The sequence below is a fragment of the Podarcis pityusensis genome (genome assembly GCF_964106645.2).
Source record: "Podarcis pityusensis genome assembly, chromosome: 17".
In the NCBI taxonomy this organism is placed as follows: Eukaryota; Metazoa; Chordata; class Lepidosauria; order Squamata; family Lacertidae; genus Podarcis; species Podarcis pityusensis.
This window is the reverse complement of record NC_138042.1, coordinates 19,899,500-19,918,294: the sequence shown is the minus strand read 5'-3', so window position 1 is coordinate 19,918,294 and position 18,795 is coordinate 19,899,500. Positions and strand designations below refer to the sequence as shown.

The 18,795-nt window shown below is 42.5% G+C and overlaps 1 protein-coding gene across 5 annotated transcripts in view; it reads left to right on the top strand.

Annotated features, from left to right (window-relative positions):
* The first annotated feature begins 751 nt into the window (after positions 1-751).
* Positions 752-18,795, top strand: part of SPATA6L (spermatogenesis associated 6 like) — a 31,169-nt gene continuing 13,125 nt past the window's right edge. Inside the window, exons 1-7 of one of the 5 annotated variants that reach the window (XM_080987877.1) lie at positions 752-1,083; positions 3,209-3,346; positions 4,346-4,394; positions 11,199-11,240; positions 12,549-12,673; positions 16,879-16,956; positions 18,378-18,635. In XM_080987877.1, coding sequence (XP_080844003.1) covers positions 952-1,083; positions 3,209-3,346; positions 4,346-4,394; positions 11,199-11,240; positions 12,549-12,673; positions 16,879-16,956; positions 18,378-18,635 — 822 coding nt within the window. In that variant the 5' untranslated portion in view covers positions 752-951. Of the gene's footprint in view, positions 1,084-1,839; positions 2,459-3,208; positions 3,347-4,345; positions 4,395-11,198; positions 11,241-12,548; positions 12,674-16,878; positions 16,957-18,377; positions 18,636-18,795 lie in introns of those variants that run through there. The other 4 variants (XM_080987876.1, XM_080987878.1, XM_080987879.1 and 1 more) reach the window with 4 other exon arrangements.

Below are 18,795 nucleotides of genomic sequence, written 5' to 3'. Positions count from 1 at the left end.
CGCCGCTGCCTCGTCCCGCCCCCTCTCCACGGCCGCGTCACGTGAAGGGGACAAAGCTGTCCGGGCGGTTGCTAGGAGACAGGGAGGGAAGCCTCGCGCTTGCGCGGTGGGCTGAGCCGGAGGCGCCGGCTCTTCTGGGCAGCTCAGGCAGCGTCTGCCGTTGCTATTACGTATTACTATTATTATTATTACAATTACATAGGTTCATAGAATGAGAAGGGTCCACGAGAGTCATCTAGTCTAACCCCTCGCAATGCAGGAATTTTTCACCCAGCGTGGGACTCGAACCCACAACTCTGAGATGAAGTGTCTCATGCTTCCACTGGCAGAGCTATTCAGCAGCCCATTAATAACTTATTATTATTATCACCAGTGCTTTTTCTGGGGGGACATAGGGGCACGCATACCCCTAAACATTTTGTGAATCTTTGCACTTTTGTCCATTTACTGTATTTATTTCCCCCGATTTGAACTATAAAATTGTGATTTTCTTGATTCCAAATGAGAGCACTCCTAAACATTTTTTTAAAAAAAGCACTGATTATTACTATTACTACATAGGTTCATAGAGTTGGAAGGGGCCACGAGGGTCATCTTGTCCAACCCCCTGTAATGGAGGAATCTTTCACCCCTCGTGGGACTCGAACCCACAACCCTGAGATGATGAAGCCTCTCATGCTCTACCGAAGGAGCTATTCAGCAGCCCATTAACATCATCATCATCATCATCATCATGAAGGCAGAAAGGGGAGAAGGCAGAAAGGGCCACCTGCCGGCGGGACCGGTTGTTCCATTGCACCAGTTTCCCGGCTAGGACATTTTTGCTCGCGAGTAAACCCAGCCCCCGCCGTCAGAGAGAGAGAGGCGCCTGGGGGAAAGGACCCGAGGCCCCTCCTCTCCTCCCCTTCCCTCCCCGCGGCGAGCGAGGGACGCTGGAACGTTGGCGTCGCCATGGCAACACGACGCTTTCTCTCCCCCCCCTCCCCGCACGGCGACGGTGTGGCTGCCCTGGCGGAAGGAAGAGCCCCTCTCGCGCCCCGGAGGATGCCGCTCAAGGTGGTGGTGGAGCTACAGATCCATGCGGTGAGGCCGGCAGGAGAGGGGGGCTGTGCAGGGCCAGATGCGGAGAACCTCAAAAATGTAGCTGCGAGATCCTATCAACACGTGTTTGTGTGCATACACGTATATACCTTGTCTACATCAATGTATATATGTGTGTGTGTGTGTGTGTGTGTGTTTGTGGTGAGGATGCCACTGGAGGTGGAGCTGCAGATCCACACGCCAAGGCGGGCAGGAGAGGGGATGACCCAAGAAATATAGCCCCCCCTCTATATAATATGTGTGTGCACATGTATGTATGCATGTATATACATTGTGTGTGTGTACACATACACAGTTGCCAACATAGCAGTTCGAACGCACGTCAAAGTGCAAGTAGATAAATAGGTACCGCTCCGGCGGGAAGGTAAACAGCGTTGCTCTGGTTCACCAGAAGCGGCTTAGTCATGCTGGCCACATGACCCAGAAGCTGTATGCCGGCTCCCTCGGCCAATAAAGCGAGATAAGCGCCGCAACCCCAGAATCGGCTACGGCTGGACCTAATGGTCAGGGGTCCCTTTACCTTTACCTTTACACATACACAGTGCTTTTTTAAAAAAAGGTGCCGTACTCACCCTGAAGTAGTTACAATCAGTGCCACACTTTTAACATTTGGAAAAAAAAGGTGCCAGCACTGCATACTTTTGAGTAACCCCAGGAAAAAAGCACTTATGTATGTATGTGTGTGGTGTATGTCTGTCTATCTATCTATCTATCTATCTATCTATCATCTGCTCTTCCCTTTTTCTTTTTTCCTTTTTGCCCCTAGTTGGGAGAGGGAAAGTTGCAGTGGAAATGAAGGCGGGAAGCCAAAGCCCTGTTTCTTTCTGCAAAAAACGCTAACTTATTTCCAAGGGAGAGAAGCCAGAGTTCAACCTCGATCGCGATGCCGTTAGGATTTGCCGTTCCCCAGTCCAGTTGGGGAGGGGGTGATTGCCTGTGCTCTACACATGCCCAGAGGTTTTCTCATCTATATGTGTGCTGTTTGAACTGTGTAAAGTTTCATCATCCAAGAACATTTGAAATATAGAGGAGAAGGCCCGGGGCGGGGAGGAATCAACAGAAAAACGGGGAGCTCCCTCATTTTTCCACATTCCACCCCACCTAGGCCTTCATGTCTCTAATTCACAATCAGTCTTTGGTTACAATTGTGGGGTTCTCTGCACTGTGGTTTAGAGTAGGGCTGGATCTCAGGTTATAGTTTAAAGAGAAGCCAGCAGCATAGAATGTAAACTTACTTTCCAAGCCAGAATATGTTATTGTTCTTACTTGTCCAAGATTCACTGATGGAGAAAAGATCACTGGAGATTGTGTTCACTGTTTGAGCTCCCCCATCATGGCATCACCATTCATATTAATGGTGAGAAGGGTTCCTGGCAAAGCTTTGTGCGCTAGCGTGACGTATGGAGCTGTGGGTTAAACCACTGAGCCTAAGACTTGCTGATCAGAAGGTCGGCGGTTCGAATCCCCACGACAGGGTGAGCTCCCGTTTCTCTGTCCCTGATCCTGCCAACCTAGCAGTTCAAAAGCATGTCGAAGTGCAAGTAGATAAACAGATCCCGCTCCGGCGGGAAAGTAAACGGTGTTTCCGTGCGCTGCTCTGGTTCACCAGAAGTGGCTTAGTCATGCTGGCCACATGACCCAGAAGCTGTACGCCAGCTCCCTCAGCCAATGAAGCGAGATGAGCGCTGCAACCCCAGAGTTGGCCATGACTAGACCTAATGATCAGGGGTCCCTTTACCTTTTAGACCAAGTAAATGTTTGAGTGAATTCTGGGCCTGTGATGGTGGTGCTCGGAGCTGGCTCAACACATTTTGCTGGCTGAGGTGGAACAGCAAACACTGCCTGCCCCATTAAGTTATATATTTTGGCAACTGAGTTAGAGAATCCCATGAGCAACTCTTCTGCTTACCCAATGGCAGTAAAAATGATCATGCATGGAGTAACTAGCCATTTGCTTCCCTTTATAACTCTCAAAATTAGATGCCCGAGGCGGCTGCTATTTGTCATGCTATGTCTGTTCATCATTTTGCAGTTGGTGGCAAACAATCACGATGCACCTTCTGCTTCTGTCTCCTTTCAACTGTTCTGATCTTCTCTCCCATCACAGGTCTCTTGTCCTGGTGTGTACTTGACGGACAAGAATGATGTTTATCTGCATGTTTGCATCCTGGGCCAATGCAAGGAAACTGAGAGCCTTCGACCCATCTTCCCTCTCTTGTTCCACGAGAAAATGTGGTTTGAAAAGGTAACCTAGGATTGCGTCTTGCAAAATCCTTTCCTAAGATGTATTTATTCTCTCCCCCCCCCCTTTTTTGAACCTAAGCACTTGTCTGTATCAGATCGAGAGTCTGGCTGAAGGCCAAAAGCTCTGCATAGTCTTGGACACAACAAACGTAAATGGGTGAGGGGATTGTGTATGTTTTATCTCCATTTTGCATTTGCCATAGTCAAAAATGCCATGCTTGTTAGGAGGCAAGTATTGTTAACTGTGAGATGCAAGGCTCAGAGGCATCCTGAGGGAATTAACATGCTGCTGCCCAGTGCTACTCATTTCATCCCATAATAAGCCTTCTGGTAGGGGTTCAAGGCAGCACAGGGCAACACCTGACACGTGACCCTCCCTCCCCTCAAACCAGCCCTGTTCAGTGGGATTGAAGATAACATCCATACTCTTCTAGCAGGGCTTGATCTTGATCAGTGGCACTATCAATTTAGTTCACAAAATCTATACGCATCTTGCCCGTATATTGGAGTATTTTGGTGCTCTTTTCTTGGAATATAGTTGATGAGTGACTGCAGGTTTGTTTGTTTTATCAAGGAATCTGAAATTCATAAGCACACTTTTTAATTCTTGAGACTACTGTTCTTTGGCTTAATGCAGTAGAAACAAAATAGAAAAAGGGCATTTCCTTCCAATGATTGTTCTTTAATATACTGTATTGTGGGATATATAGAACTTTCGCAGGACAAAAGCATATAAATCTTTGGAAGTGCAGTAATATGTACATTTCTTTAAATTTAATCAGCTGATTGATCAATCTGTTAAAACTGTGTGTGGTATTCAACTAGGTTTTACTCAAAGAAGACCGATTGAAATTAAAGGACTTAACTTAGTCATATTCATTAATTTCAGTGGGTTTATGCTGAGCACAACTTTGTGGTTTTAATCACATGGGAAATGATTTAATTGGTTAATAGCTTTAATAACTTTATCCTTGTCTTTGCCTTCACTTCCGTTCTGTAGGTATTTGAAAAAGCTACAGATCCTGTTGCTGTTGTAGAACTGCTAGAAAGTAAGTTTTCCTTTCTGTTATCTGTTGCTGAAGGTACTGTAATTACTGCAGGTCCATGATGCTATTTCCAGTGGCTTGGTTCAGATGCAATGGAAAACCATGCTTTCCTTCTATGTGAATGGGCTACATAATCCTCAGCCTTGCACCGGCAACCCCCTCCCAACTTCCTCTTTCATGTAGCAGAGGATAAAAGTGAAAGCGTCTCCTTTAAACTAAGCATAGTTCCCTGTGGCATCTAAACTTGTGTAGCCATGGTTGGAGAACTGTGGTTGCTCTAAAACTGGAAATGGAAGCTTTTGATCCAAGACACAAAGGAGAAGAGCGGAGAAGGAGGTGCATGCAAACCTTGGTATGGCTTGTTCTCCTAGCAGGAAACAATGGTTTCACATTGTGTCTGGTCCAACCAGTGTGTCATGCTTCATATTTATTTCCCAGAAAAGCTTGTGGGTGATGTATAGTTTTTGACCATTCAGGAGGGGCTTCTTCTTTTCACCATAACAACCGGGGAATATAGTGTTATGAGTTTTGGGGGAGGGTAGTCTGTATGCCTTTTTTTGTGGTGTTTCTTTTTTTTTTTAAAATAATTTTTTATTAATTTTCCAAACACAAAATAAAAAAAACAAACAATACACAATACACCAACATACAAACATATAAACATGTATAATTTCATAACCATTTTTTCATAAACCTTACTTTCCGGACTTCCCCATACCTCCCCTTTTCTGCATCCTTGTTTTATATTTCTTCAGCAACTCCTCACAACTAAATATTCAATTCAATTTCTTTTAAGTTCTTCTAATATTGTTAATTACAGCTGCAATTCTCTGTTTCCCAACCCCTTGACATTTTAACATTCCTGAATTTTACAACAAGTTCTAAGATAAACTTTGAATTTCTTCCAATCTTCTTCCACTGTCTCTTTCCCCTGGTCACGGATTCTGCCAGTCAGCTCTGCCAGTCCCATGTAGTCAATCACCTTCGTCTGCCATTCTTCCAGTGTGGGTAGTTGTTGTGTCTTCCAATACTTTGCTAGAAGAATCCTTGCTGCTGTGGTCGCATACATAAAAAACGTCCTGTCCTTCCTTCTCACCAATTGGCCGACGATGCCCAGGAGAAAAGCCTCAGGTTTTTTAGGGAAGGTCCATTTAAGAACCTTCTTAATTTCATTATAGATCATTTCCCAAAAAGCTTTTATCCTCGGGCAGGTCCACCAAAGGTGATAAAAAGTACCTTCAGACTCGTTACATTTCCAACATTTGTTATTGGGCAAATGATAAATTTTTGCAAGCTTGACTGGGGTCATGTACCACCTATACATCATTTTCATAATGTTTTCTCTTAAGGCATTACATGCCGTAAATTTAATACCGGTGGTCCACAACTGTTCCCAGTCAGCAAACATAATGTTATGACCAATATCTTGTGCCCATTTTATCATAGCTGATTTCACCGTTTCGTCCTGTGTGTTCCATTTCAACAGCAGATTATACATTCTCGACAGATTCTTAGTATTGGGTTCTAACAGTTCTGTTTCTAATTTTGACCTCTCCATCTGGAAACCTATTTTCCTGTCCTGTTTAAATGTCTCGTTTATCTGAAGATAGTGCAACCAATCTCGCACTTTGGACTTTAATTTCTCATAACTCTGTAATTTAACTTTTTCCCCATCTTGTTCTAAAATTTCACAATATTTTGGCCATTTAGACTCCATATTAAGTTTTTTCACCTCTTTAGCTTCCATTGGTGACAACCACCTGGGAGTTTTACTTTCCAATAAATCTTTATACCGCATCCAAACATTATATAATGCTTTCCTAACAATATGGTTTTTGAAACCTTTATGCAGTTTTACCTTATCATACCATATGTATGCATGCCAGCCAAATCTATTGTCAAACCCTTCTAGATCCAAAATGTCTGTATTCTCAAGAAGTAGCCAATGTTTCAACCAGCAGAAAGCTGCCGATTCATAGTAGAGTCTTAAGTCCGGCAGGGCAAACCCCCCTCTATCTTTTGCATCAGTTAGAATCTTAAATTTTATTCTGGGCTTTTTGCCCTGCCAGACAAATTTAGATATATCTTTCTGCCACTTCTTGAAACAGTCCATCTTGTCCAAAATCTGCAATGTCTGAAATAAAAACAACATTCTAGGCAATACATTCATCTTGATAACAGCAATTCGACCTAACAAAGAGAGTTTCAATCTTGACCATATTTCTAGATCTTTCTTTACCTCTGTCCAACATTTGTCATAATTGTCCTTAAATAAATTCACATTCTTAGATGTTAAGTTTACCCCCAGGTACTTTACTTTTTTCGTTATCACTAAACCTGTTTCATTCTGAAACTTCTCTTTTTCAGCCAATGTTAAATTTTTGTCCAACACTTTCGTTTTCTGTTTGTTCAGTTTAAATCCTGCTACTTGACCAAATATCTCAATTAGTTCTAATACTCTTTTAGTACTAGTATCTGGCTGTTGCAAAGTCAGTACTAGGTCATCTGCAAATGCCCTTAACTTGTAATGTCTAGCTCCGACTTGTACTCCTTTAACCAACTGGTCTCCTCTAATCATGTTTAGCAAAACCTCCAGGACTAATATAAAAAGTAAAGAGGATATTGGGCACCCCTGTCGTGTACCTTTTTCTATAGATATTTCTTCCGTAACCACATTGTTTACAATTAACTTCGCTTTTTGTTTAGAATATATTGCACCTATACCGTTTTCAAACCCTTGACCTACCCCCATCCCTTGGAGATTCTTCTTCATAAAGCTCCAACCAATATTATCAAAGGCTTTCTCCACGTCCACAAAAATTAAAACAGCCTTCCTATTGATGTCCACTTCTAACAGTTCCAAAATGTCTATAATGTTCCTCACATTGTCCGACATATGTCTCCCTGGAAGAAAGCCAGTTTGGTCCTTATGAATCTCCCCTACCAACACTCTCTTCAGTCTTTTTGCCATAATGTCTGCAAAAATTTTGTAATCCACATTGAGTAATGATATAGGGCGGTAGTTTTTAACCTGGTTCTTTTCAGTCTCAGTTTTCGGTATAAGTGAAATAAAGGCTTCTTTCCACGACTCCGGTGCCTTTTTCCCCTCCAAAATTTCATTACATACTTCCTTCAGTGGTTGTACTAACCATTCCTTCAACGCTTTATAATATCTGGCAGTCAAACCATCTGGTCCTGGAGATTTTCCCAATTGCATCTTCTGAATGGCACCCTCTACTTCTTGTCCTGTTATTTTCTCATTCAAAATCCTTCTGCTTTGCTCTGAAATTTTTGGTAATCCATGTTTCTTAACAAATTCTTCTATTTCCTGTTCGTTAACTGGCCCTTGTGCATATAATTTCCTGAAGTAACTTTGAAAACAATTACTTATCTCGTTTGGTTTGTGGATAATCTTTCCGTCCACTTCTAAACTTGTCACAGTGTTCAGTTTTTGCCTCTTTTTCAATTGCCATGACAGAAGTTTCCCACATTTATCTGCTGATTCAAATGTCTTTTGTCTCATTTGCTTTATTCTCCATTCTATCTCTTGATTCATCAATTCCATATATTGCACCTGATAGTGTTTTATTTCTCTCAGAATCTCATGGGACTTTGGTTTAGACCTCAATTTCTTTTCACCTTCTTTTATTTTTTCCAGAATTTTTTCTTTCCTTTCATTTTGCTTTTTCCTCTTTATGGAGTTCTGTTGTATAAGGAAACCTCGCATCACGGCCTTACTTGCGTCCCAGATTATTCTTTTTTCCACATCTGTTCTCAAATTTATCTCAAAGTAATCTTTCAGTGTTTTTTGGGCCTTCTTATAAATCTCTTCATCTCTAAATAGGGTGTCATTCATTCTCCATCTAAAAGATCCAGTTGATGTTAGTTTCATCTCCATCTTTACAGCATTATGGTCGGAGCAAGTCTTTGAGCAGATTTCTACCTTTTTAATCCTTGGCGCCATACTGCTAGTTACCCAAATTTGGTCAATTCTTGTCCATGTCATTTTTGCTTCAGAGAAAAAAGTTCCCTCTCTCTCAAGAGGGTTCCTTGTTCTCCAAATGTGAATCAAGTCCATAGTTTCAGTCATTTCAAAAAAAGTCTTTGGTAGTCTCCCTTCCCTGGAAATTACTTGTCTCTGTGCTTTGTCCATATTTGTGGAAACTACACCATTCATGTCTCCCATCATTACTACTCTATAGTCTAGATAGTCCATTAAAGTCTCATGCAACTTCTTGAAGAATTCCGCCTTCCCGTCATTTGGTGCATAAATTCCGACTATCAAGATTTTTTCTCCTTGAACTTGTATTTCAATTGCCAGGTATCTTCCTTGTTCGTCTTTAAATATCATCTTTGGAGCCAATTTTTCTTTTGCATAAATCACCACGCCTCTTTTCTTAACTTTGTCTGATGAAATAAATTCTTGTCCAAGTCTCTTGTTTACCAATAATTTCCTATGTGTCCTGGTCACATGGGTCTCTTGTAGACATATTAGGTCTAATTGTTCTCTTTTCAAAATATGAAAAACTTGGCGTCTTCTTCGGGGAAGGTTCAAACCATTACAATTCCAGCTAAGAAGTTGCAGAGACATTTTGTTATTAAGTACCTGTTCCTCCGACTGCTCCTAACTTTTGTTCGTCTTCAGATGGTGGTATGAGTCCAAATGACAAGTTTGCAATGTCTGTCACTCCTTTTTCTTGTATTGTTGTTTCTACTGTTCCTTTCTGCAAGTCCTCCTGATATCTCTCCAAAAACTGTTCTTTATCTTGAACTGTTCTTATTTTGACCTTCCTTCCTTTGAAGTTAAAAGACAATCCTTGTGGAAACTCCCACCTGAAGGGTATGATGTTTTTCTTCAGCAGGTAGACCAAATCTTTATAGAAGGATCTCACCTCCAAGATGTATTTAGGGATATCTTTAAAAATTTGTACTTGACTATTTTCAATCTCCAATGCCTTTTGGTAATGCAAGTTCAATATTTTATCTCTTTCTCCTTTGGATCTCAATGTGATCAAACAATCCCTTGGCTTCTTACCTTGCCTCCTGCCCAACCGAAAAGCTGTTGTTATTTCAAGTTCTTCTTCCTGCAGCTCCTCTTGCCAAAATTCCGTAAAGTTCTGTATGAGGAAGTCCACAAGGCTGTCTCCCTCACTCTCGGGAACCAGTCTCAATTTCAAATTTCTCTCTTTTCTCTGTAATTCCAGCAAAGATAGGGCTGCATCATGTTCATTCACCTTTTTTGTAATCGGCACAAGCTCCTCCCTTGTCTCCTCTGCAATATTTTTTGCACTTTCAGCAATCTTTCGTGTTTCAGAGCTTTCTTGAATTAATTTATTAATAGATTCTGTATTAGATGTTACACTTGCAGTATTCAAGTCCAATCTTGCTGTCAGTTCTGTCAATTTTTTTGAATTTTCCGTAGATAGCTTTGTCAGTGCTTCTAAAGATTGGTTTATTTTGAGCAGTGCCTGTGTCATTGAATCCATAGATGCTGTTGCCACTTTTTCCTGTGCAGCTGGTGGTATGCCGGGTATTGAGCCCCTTTTCTTTTGTGTCTGTTTTGCTTTGGATCTAGTTGTTATCTCTTCTGCTGGACCACTCATATCCTCAAGGTCGTTCTCACAGGAAAGACTTGCAAGTGGAAAATCCCACTGTTTCTTTTTCACTGTAACAGTTTCTCTTTATACCCTCTAGAGGGAGCATTTAATTGTATCCAAGTGAAAAGAGAAAGAACAAGGAAACATAGAGCAATCAACAAAAAATCCAAGAGTCCACAGTAAAAGTTTCTGTCGCACTTTTTCAATATAGTCACAAGTTCAACAAAGTAATTCCATTAAAGTCCCGTAACTTTGTCTCAGACAAAACCCCAACTTTGTATCCAGTCTAAACTGACAGTTCACTTTCCCGGTGCCTTACTCAGGCAGTCCGTCCTGGGGATTTGGCAGTGGAAGATGTTTTTTTCCTCAGTTAATTTCAGGCAGATTAACAGTGTCCAATTTTCTTCCCCCCTTCTCCTGCTTACTGGGGGGAAGTTTAAGTCAAATGTCAGGTTTGACAGCTCAAAGATAATTTTCTTTCAAATGCAGCTTTACTCTTTCGTTGCTTTAATTGCCATGCAGATCGGGGAGGCAGACTTCCTTAATTTATGCCTTTCCCGTTTTCAGCCAAATTTCAGGATTTAAATTTAAATGTCCCGTTCAGTCCCTCCGTCTTACTCACGGGGTTTACAGTCGAATTTCTGGTTCAGGAAGGAATCGGCGCTCTCCGTTCATGGCGACGCGGCTTCACTCCACGGGCTGGGTTGCAACTCTCAGCACCGCGCTCACCCCCGATGCCGCTCCGAAGCCTTTAAAAAGGCTCTTTCACAGTACCGGGGGGCGCAAAAGGTGCCCACCGAGTCTCCTTGTTCACAGGCTTCAGCGCCTGTGATTTTAGGGGTCCCCCGCTCGCCGTAGCGGGTCAGACCCAAACTCGCGGAGCAGTCCTCCTCCGGAGCTCGAAGCGAGGACCGCCATTAAACGCTGGCGCCGACCGGAAGTCCTTTTTGTGGTGTTTCAAATCTATATGATTTCCACAATGCCCCAGGTAAATGGGGGGTTGCCTGTATATTCAAACCCCATTGAGTTCAATGGGGGTAGAATTGCCAGAGTCTACCCCCCCGAAGCCTGCCTCCTTTCCATCCCCTTTTATATTTTACATTTTTATTTTCCCCATAAAGTTGAACATGCACAAGTTGCAGGCTTAATGCATAGTTTAAATATTACATGTCTCTCTCATGAATAACATAGTTTGTTCCTCTTCTTTTAGGAAATGTAACAAAGTTCCGATTAGTCGAAGTGGTACCTTCAGGTAAACAGGAGAAACCTATTCTTCACAACTTCCATAAACTCTGCAATGAAAGAATGAATCTTGGATGATGTTGGGGTTAGACATGCTGATTTCTTTTCCCCCATAGTGTTTCTGTATCTTCTGTTATTACTTAGGAGGAGGTGATACAAGACAAAATATATATGCCATTTTAATTCTGGAAAAATATGTCCGTCTGTGCAACATTCATGGAAATTAGCTGGCTGGTGGCATTTTGTTGTACAGGAGAACTGAACACATGGTGGCAGAATAAGCCTTCTATAAGATTGAGTTCTAAATTGCTTAGAAAGCTTGTGGTGTCATCTTGTTTAGCCGTTTGTGTGATCAGTTTGCTCTCAGAAGGGCTTTCAGGTGATGAGGAAAGACCTTTTTAATTCTTAAAACTGTACTCATGTCACTGCATGCAATTTATTTATTTTTTAACGGAATTTGGCAAAACTCAAAAATATTTTAAACCTAATTCTTCCCATTCCCCACTGCTCCATATATATCTTTTCATTTAACTGCTAGTATGATCAACTACACCTTCTGAGAGCGTTTAAAAATTAACAACGATTAACTGATCCAACAGTAGGAAAAACTCAGTAACCTATGCAGTTCATAGCTGTTGTAGTTTTCATCTATGAAGATGAGGGTGAAAATTTCAAGATCTTTGTTGTCAGGGCTCTTTTTCAGCCGGAACCCACCAGAACTCCTTAACTACAGGAGCTAGTTCCAAGTTATGAAAATCTAAGAAAAAAATTAATAATAATAATGGGGAAAAACCCCCTATAGAAGAAGAAGAAGAGTTTGGATTTGATATCCCGCCTTTCACTCCCCTTCAGGAGTCTCAAAGCGGCTAACATTCTCCTTTCCCTTCCTCCCCCACAACAAACACTCTGTGAGGTGAGTGGGGCTGAGAGACTTCAAAGAAGTGTGACTGGCCCAAGGTCACCCAGCAGCTACATGTGGAGGAGCGGAGATGCGAACCCGGTTCCCCAGATTACGAGACTACCGCTCTTAACCACTACACCACACTGGCTATAGGAGTTAGTTCCCACAGCACAACACAAATTCTAGTGGCTGAATTTCCTCTTACACCTCCTCCTCCTCCTCCTAATCCGGCTCACGGAATTTCTGCAGATGTGTTGTACACTTTGCAACAGAATGTTTCTTGGAGAACCGTGAGCAATGAAAATGGCCTTTTTTGACTTGCGCTGTGAAGAGGGCTTGTGATCCTTTGTGGGGGACAGGTTACAGTGTTTGCTTGCATTATCCTAGCATTCTTTCTCCTTTTGTTTCACATTTCAGGGAAAGGCGAGCTTGCATTTTATGAAGCGAATACTCGAGGTTTTCTGTTTCCAGAGCCTAAACTGACTCCTGCGTATCCCGGTGTGGACAGAGAGTTACTAATGAAGACACGCCCTTCTTTCCCAGTAAGTGGTTATGGAATGTGTATCCCGAAAAACAGAAACATCTGCTCGGTAGCCGGTTCTTGCTTATGTCACAGTGATTCCTAACATGCAGTAAACATTTATCTTCTTTATTTACCTTGGTTTATTTAACGCTGGAACCATTAAGCTATGGGAACCATTAGGAAAACAGCTGCGGCACCATCAGAACAAAACAGAACACAGCCCCTCACAGTCAAAATAGGCAGAAGAGAAAATAATTAAGTAGCATGGTGTGTCTCCATTAGAAAATTACGAATCCCTTGCTGGCCTAGTCCTCACACGATATGGCAGTGCATGGCTAGCAAAGTTAAATCTGGTTCCTTGTTTGTTGTACAGTGGTACCTTGATTCTCAAATACCTTGAAACTCAAATGCCTTGGTTCTCAAACACCGAAAACCCAGAAGTAAGTGTTCCGATTTTTGAACGTTTTTTGGAAGCCAAATGTCCAATGCGGTTGCCGGCTATTGTTTCCGGGGCACCTGAACCAATCAGAAGCTGCGCCTTGGTTTTTGAGCATTTTGGAAGTCAAACGGACTTCTGGAACAGATTAAGTTTGGTGCTTTTGTTTTTGCTATTTATTTTGCGTTATTGTTTTTGAGGCTTTTTCGGTTAATTTGTTTTTGTGACTGTGTGGAACCCAGTTTAGCTACTGATTGATTGATTGATTGATTGTGTGACTGCGGAAATGGATAAAAGCCCCCCATCCAAACAATGACTATCATCAGTGCAGGTAACAAAAAAATAATAATTTTAATTTCTATCATCTACAATTCTGTCTTATTTATTTTATAGTACAGTATATTGATTTTTGCTTTCATTTTATGGATCAATGCTCTCGTTAGATAGTAAAATTCATGTTAAATTGCTGTCTTAGGGGTTGTTTTTAAAAGTCTGGAACGGATTAATCCATTTTGCATTACTTTCTATGGAAAAGCATGCCTTGGTTTTGGAACGTTTTGGTTACAGAACGGACTTCCGGAATGGATTAAGTTTGAGAACCAAGGTACCACTGTATCTGACTTCTCTAACGTCTGAGGAGATGGCTCTTCTGTGAACATAAGTTTCATGGGTGTCTGTTCAATAAACAAGTGTCTTTTATTGCGAGGAAAGATCTAATTGGTGCCAAGTGGGGGATTCCCTCCACCCAAATGCAAATAGCAGCTTCAGAGGAGGGTTTTTCCCCCAGCATTGCATCAGGGGTAGAATCATAAGGTCCATGGGACCCAGGCTACTTTGGGCTTTAAGGTAATGACTAACACAATTGGGCCTGGAATCCATATTAACTGTCTCATACCTTACCGTCAGCTTCAGGAGAGCTGTTGCTGGACCTGCTGGATGGCGGGTGTCAGGGTGGGCATCCTTCAGCAGGGCTCCACTGCCAGTCCCTGGAGCCTCCCCTGGCTCTCTTTCTCCACGCGATTCCTGCTGGTTCATCTGCTTTCTCAAAGTGAGCGAGCAGTGAGAAGAGGAGCTGTACACTCTGCATGTCTGCTCATCTCCTTTGGGGAGGTGGTGGTGCAGATCAACTCAGAGGGACAAATAAATACAGCAGCAACAGTTGTGTGGGAGGGGCAGGTAAGTGCTTTTAGGAAACAGGGTGCACTAGGAGCATGTTTCTCCCCAAAACCTGGATCCAGCCTTCTCTATGGTGGTGCCTCAGTGTGGAACATGCTCCCGTGCCAGACCCGCCGGGGCCCTTCCCTTCTCGCACGTAAGATACGTTTGGTTCAGAAGCCTTTGGATTATTAATAGCTACGATGTTTGACTTTTTAACTCATCCACCAGTGCTATTCATGAGTCTTTCTATAGAAGTTTGTTGTGTATGTTTTAATCGTGAAATGTTGTTGATTTTGATATTTAATGGTGAGTTTTTAACCAGGTTTGTTAGCATCTTACAGTGAGGGGGGAAAGTATTTGATCCCCTGCTAAATTTGCCCGTTTGCCCTCTGACGAAGAAATGACCAGTCCATAATTTTAATGGTAGGTTTATTGTAACTGTGAGAGACAGAATAACAACAGGAAAACCCCCAGAAACCCAGAAGACAAAAGTCAGAGATTGATGTGCATTATAATGAGTGAAATAAGTATTTGATCCCCTATCAACCAGCCAGATGTCGGGAAGGGCAAATTTAGCAGGGGATCAAATACTTTCCCCCCTCACTGTAGAAATGCCACGAAGTAAAATAGGCAGGAAATTCAATAGAACAAAAAAATGGAGTCATGTGTGCTGAATTCTTTGATGCTACTGGAGTGCTCTGATTAAAAAGCAGTACAAAACTTTGGGAAGTAAATAAATATCTCCAGCACCTGACAACAGCCAGGCTGCCAAATTCTGCATCTGTTGTCGCTTCTTTTTACTTCCGGGGATTTTAGCTGTGGTTAGAACTGGCTGACTTGTCCTATTTGTTAATGTAAGGATGCTTGTTCATGTACAGGTACAGCAACGCAGCAAAGCAGAGTGGGTTGCATCACCATAGGTACGGCAGTGGCAATCCCATTATAAAATGTTTCTGCCACATATTAGCCAAATTTATTTCTTTTGAACTGTGCTATGTAGCCACTGTGTCGTGAACGCTGGTCAAAATGTTACCACACCGACCTATTGCCCTACAAGCCTCGGCCACTTCTGGCGATGGCAGCTGTTTCACAATGCCACAGTTGTGATTTTTTTGTGATGGAACAATCATGTCTTTTCCCAAACAGCATTTGATAGGGTCTGGACTTCAATAGGTGAGTTTTAAACCTTTACTGTGCTGAAAGGTGCTTAATTATTTACAGGAATTGGCACCCTTTTCCAAGTAAAAGACATCTGCTCCAAATGTTGGGATGCTTCTGTAGGATTGTGAGGCAATATCTCAGCTGGTTTTGCTCTCCTAAGCTTTCTCTTCTAATAGTTACATACCATATTTGTCACTTTCATGAATAAATGCATTGAAAATGCCCAAGTATAATTTATCTTTGCTATAGCCTGGCAAAGATGTGGATATAGCAGAGACCTTTAGTAGGCATTTCTGTTTGTTCCATATTGAACACATGCAGCCATCCTAATTTCTATTAAGTACAGTGGTACCTCGGGTTAAGTACTTAATTCGTTCCGGAGGTCCGTACTTAGCCTGAAACTGTTCTTAACCTGAAGCACCACTTTAGCTAATGGGGTCTCCTGCTGCTGCGCCGCCAGAGCATGATTTCTGTTCTCATCCTGAAGCAAAGTTCTTAAGCTGAAGCACTATTTCTGGGTTAGTGGAGTCTGTAACCTGAAGCGTATGTAACCTGAAGCGTATGTAACCTGAGGTACCACTGTACTCAAATGGTCCTTTAATTCTGTTTTTCTTTTTCTTTTTTATCATGGTTGGGAAATTGTTGACATACTTACATGGGGAATTTGCTGCTTACTGTTTTCAGTTTTACTTATAGCACACTGGCCGCCTATTCCTATGCGTGGTTTACTCAGGAGTAAGTGTCAATGAATTGAGTGGGAAGTACTCCCAGGTGTGCATTGAACTATAATCTTGACCCATTTCATACTTTTTATGAAGGCTTAAAAAAAGAAACTCTCACATGTAAGGCTGCCTAACAGGCCAAACCTATTCATGTATACCTGAGGGAGCGTCTCCACCCCCATCGTTCAGCCGGGACACTGAGGTCCAGCTCCAAGGGCCTTCTAACTGTTCCCTCACTGCGAGAAGCAAAGTTACAGGGAACCAGGCAGAGGGCCTTCTCAGTAATGGCCCCCACCCTGTGGAACGCCCTGCCATGAGCTGTTAAGGAAATAAACAACTACCTGACTTTTAGAAGATATCTGAAGGCATCCCTGTTTAGGGAAGTTTTTAATGTTTGATGTTTTATCACTTTTATCACTATGATGATGATGTTGGGAGCCGCCCAGAGTGGCTGGGGGAAACCCTGCCAGATGGGCAGGGTATCAATAATAAATTATTATTAAGAACCAAGCTCCACCAAACCTAAGGGAACTTTCACCCATATGAATGAGTTTAGGCTGCAGTTCTAAATGCACTTGCAAGAGAGCACATCCCATTAAATCAAGTGGGGCAGGACTTATTTCCAAGTAACCATGCTTAGGATTGCCTTACAAAAGATTAAAATAGCAAAATCTATTTTAAAATAATAATAATATCTATCTGCATTTCTTTTACACAAATTTCTCATTCTTTTTTCAAATCTTTAAGGGCATTGCACCAAAATTGGAGTTTTCCACAAGGACAACTATTACAGAACTTCCACTTCTGTCCAGAAGATGGTATCGTGTAAGTAATTTTAGCTAATTAACTCAGAGATGAACGGCAACATTTTCAGTCGCACCCAATCTCTCTTAATACCTCATTGCGTCTAGTATGACATAGCAGTCGTAGCAATTCTGTATCTAGATAGTTCTCTTCAACTTCTGCTCAGATTATTAGCTACCTGGAATTAGCCCTAAGGAGCAGAAGGCTGTAACCATTTAAATTTTTTATCATCCCTAAAAGTGGTACTCTTGTTCAAAGATAATTCAGGGCTAGGCGTTGTCATCCTCCAGTGGATGCCTGGGTCTCAGTTCAAGGAGGAGACAAAGAAAGCGCAGTTCAAGGTGTATGCAGTGCTTTCTTACTGGGGTTACGCAGGGGTACGCATACCCCTAAACATTTTGTAAATCTAAGTTTGGCCTCATTGAGGGGCAGTATTTCAATATGAGTAGGAAAATGAGAGTACCCCTAAACCCCTTACCTTTCCCGCCCCGACCTGGCCACAGTGATCCATGCGACGGTCACCTCCAGGCTTGACTACTGTAATTCACTCTACACGGGGCTGCCCTTGAAGCTGTCCCAGAAACTCCAGCGGGTGCAGAATGCTGCAGCGAGGCTCCTCACAGGGTCTCTACCATGGGAGCATATTCACCCAGTGCTTTTCCAGCTGCACTGGCTCCCGGTACAGTACAGGGTCAGATTTAAGGTGCTGGTTTTGACCTTTAAAGCCCTTCATGGCCTAGGACCCTTGTACCTACGGACCACCTCTCCCGGTATGCCCCACGGAGAGCCTCAAGGTCCATAAATAGCAACACCCTAGTGGTCCCGGGCCCTAAGGAAGTTAGATTAGCTTTAACCAGAGCCAGGGCCTTTTCAACTCTGGCTCCGGCCTGGTGGAACGCTCTGCCTCACGAGACCAGGGCCCTGCAGGATCTGATTTCTTTCCGCAGGGCCTGTAAGACACAGTTGTTCTGCCTGGCCTTTGGCTTGGAGCCAGTTTGATTTCCTCCCGCTCTTTCTTTTTTCTTTTTCCTTTTCTCCTCCTGTGATGAGACTGCATTTTAATATTTTAATGTTTCAATGTTGTATTTTAATCTTGTTTTTAAGTTGTATACATTCAACTTGTTTTTATTATTGCTTGTTAGCCGCCCTGAGCCTGGCCTTGGCTGGGGAGAGTGGGGTATAAATGAAAATTAATATTATAATTATTATTATTATTAAACTTTTTTTAGAAAAAAAATAACACTGCATGTATGAGTCTGTCTTTCCGGATTGGGGCAAAACAAAGTTAAACAATTTCTGTCGATGATCTCATTTTTCACCTGTCCAGTGAGATAGCCAGGGGACACAACTTCTTGCTGTGTGGATATTTCCTCTGCCATACATATTCACTTTCTGTAGTCAGGTCTCCAGGCAGCGGGTGTAGATATTAATGTATTTTGCAGGGCAGAAATAAGAGCAGGTTGAGAAGGGCTGTCTCAGCATCGCCCCGGCGGAGGAGCATTTCACCGGCACGATGTAAGACAACAAAGAATAAGGGCTGTAGGCGATTCTCAAGATCATTCCCATCGCGCTCTCCGTCTCCAACAAGACGTCTCCAGGAGTTTTGCAGGGAAAGCCGGCAGCAGACGCCTTCTCTGAGCTTGAGGTCTGTTAAGTTCAAGTCAGAATCAGACCCCAGGCCGCCTTTTGTAGTTCGACATGTAAGTCCTGAGAATGTAACTTTTTAAAAATTGCCTGGCCAGGCAAACTGGGCGTTCATCACTGTTCCTCCCGGTAGATGACAAAAGGGAAATTATAGGGGTCCGCAAACGGAATGCCGTACAAAAACACTTCTGTACAAGGTACACTAAGGGTGTAAAA